Source organism: Lucilia cuprina, chromosome 2, assembly GCF_022045245.1.
Source record: "Lucilia cuprina isolate Lc7/37 chromosome 2, ASM2204524v1, whole genome shotgun sequence".
Classification (NCBI taxonomy): domain Eukaryota; kingdom Metazoa; phylum Arthropoda; class Insecta; order Diptera; family Calliphoridae; genus Lucilia; species Lucilia cuprina.
In genome coordinates, this window is record NC_060950.1 from 67,979,176 (window position 1) to 67,981,417 (window position 2,242).

Here is a 2,242-nt window from a genome sequence, read left to right on the forward strand (position 1 = left end):
ATAGACTAGACTATAGACTAGACTTTAGACTAGACTATAGACTAGACTATAGACTAGACTATAGACTAGACTATAGACTAGACTATAGACTAGACTATAGACTAGACTGTAGACTAGAAATTTTGCATTTATTTAATTTTTTAATACATAGTAAATAAATATAGTAAAATAAAAACAAACTATTATTTACTCCTACTAGTTCATTGACTACAAAGAAATCCTCACAAAGAGGAAGTTGTCCTTAAGACAGGAAACGTTAGAAACTCCCTACTCCGTCAGACACGTAATTCAAATAAAAAGCAATAAAGGAAATACAAACTTACCTTGTTGCTAAATCTCTATGAACAAAATTCATTTGTTCCAAATATTTCATGCCCGATGCAATTTGCGTTGCGATATATACCAGGCAGCCATAACTGTAAATAAAGAAGTAAACAAATACACACACAGTAAATAAATAAAAATTGTGGGAGAGGGTAGTAAAAGAAACATGAAAAGAAGGAGAGTAATATAAGAGCCAAGAGGATAATAAAATATCATATGGATGTTAAGGGATTTCAAAATAACCAAAAAATGCAACAATATCAGCCAACATTAGCAGACATTAAATACAAGAAAAACAGGAGTAAGGAGAGAAACAAAAAGTTGAGAACATAGAAATAGATGAAGCAGCACAACACAGCAGCAGTAACATAAAGTTAACAAAGTTTGTACATCCGTTACAGAAATTTTTGAATTGTATGCGTGTATATTAGTGAAGACAGCAGCAGTATAAATGAAATCAACACGAGACCGGAAATTTTAAAAACAGCAACCAACACCAGCCACCATAAAGTAAAAACCAGTAACCAAAAAAAAGGAGCAGCGGGCAATAATTGGTAGACATGTTTGTAGCATTTACAATATGCAATGCAATGTGTGGCGTCATCATAGTCATTGCCAGCAATGTAGTCAGCATCATCATCATTATGGACGTTGTCGTTTTGTAGACATTACCGGAAACAAGATAAAGCGTGTAAAAATATAAAAAAGAGTAAAAAGGGAGAGAGAGAGAGAAAAAGAGAATTATAAGAAAACGGAAATACATAAAATGAAATGAAAAGTTTTGTAGTCAAGCATAAACAATATTAGAAAAAAATGAAATTTTTCTTTAGTTCTGGTAAAAAAATTCACCAAAAATAAAAACATAAAATAAATTTTAGCAAAGTGATAAAATGTAATGCGTTTTTGTTCTTTTCATATTCCTTAACTACAAAATTTTAACTTTTGTTTTGAAAATTTGCTACTTTTTAAACCCACCTTAACGTTTGATATTTCATCATGTTCGGTTGTTGTGCAGCCGCATTAGTTTCAGCTATATGTTCTTGCAGAAATTGATTTAAATCACCCAGACAATTGCTGTAATCTAAGACCATACAAATGGGTTCATCACGCAGACAGGCGCCTACCAAAGGCGCCACATTTGCATCTTTTAGACGCGATAATTGTTTGGCTTTCAAGCGAAATTCTTTACGCATATGATCGGGTGCACCAGGTCGTAATGTTGCAACAGCTACTAAATTAGTGCTGAAATGAAAGGGAAAAGAAAACTCTCTTAATTAAAAAGGAAAATTAAGATAAAACCTAAACAGTAAATAATATAATTATAAAAACTGTTGCATAACATCAAGGCAAAATAAAAGTGTATATTTTTTTAAACAGATCTAAAGTATCATTAATTTTAATATTTTTTAAACATTTTTATGCATATTTGTAGCTCTATAATAATCTAACATTTACTCTTTTTTTTACAATTTTGTGGCCACATTTCAGACATATTAAATGTAATATTCATTTAATTACAAAAAAATGGTTAAAAGCAACTTCAAAAACAACTATGATATAAATTTTAAATGTCAATCAAAATCATTTTAATGAAATTCCACCGAAAATAGAAAAAAAAAGTACAAAAAATCTCTATTTCAATTAATAAAATTTTCAACTAAAAAAAAAAACGCTACTACCTTACAACCATTATAATTTTTTTGTATAACATATGAGTACTACACGAGTATGAACTTATGAATATTAGGGAAGTAAAAAAAAATAAAATTTATTGGCAAAAGTTAAGCAGGAACTTAAAAATAACTAATATTAGAACTAGAACAGAACTAGAACAGAACTAGAACAGAACTAAAACAGAACTAGAACAGAACTAGAACAGAACTAGAACAGAACTAGAACAGAACTAGAACAGAACTAG

The 2,242-nt window shown here is 29.8% G+C and overlaps 1 protein-coding gene across 1 annotated transcript in view; it reads right to left on the bottom strand.

Annotated features, from left to right (window-relative positions):
• Window positions 1-319: 319 nt before the first annotated feature.
• The window catches only part of LOC124421280 (epithelial discoidin domain-containing receptor 1-like), a 20,510-nt gene continuing 18,587 nt past the window's right edge, over window positions 320-2,242 (bottom strand). Inside the window, exons 2-3 of the mRNA XM_046956183.1 lie at window positions 1,300-1,566; window positions 320-416 (exon numbers count right to left, since the gene is read on the bottom strand). Coding sequence (XP_046812139.1) covers window positions 320-416; window positions 1,300-1,566 — 364 coding nt within the window. The remainder of the gene's footprint in view (window positions 417-1,299; window positions 1,567-2,242) is intronic.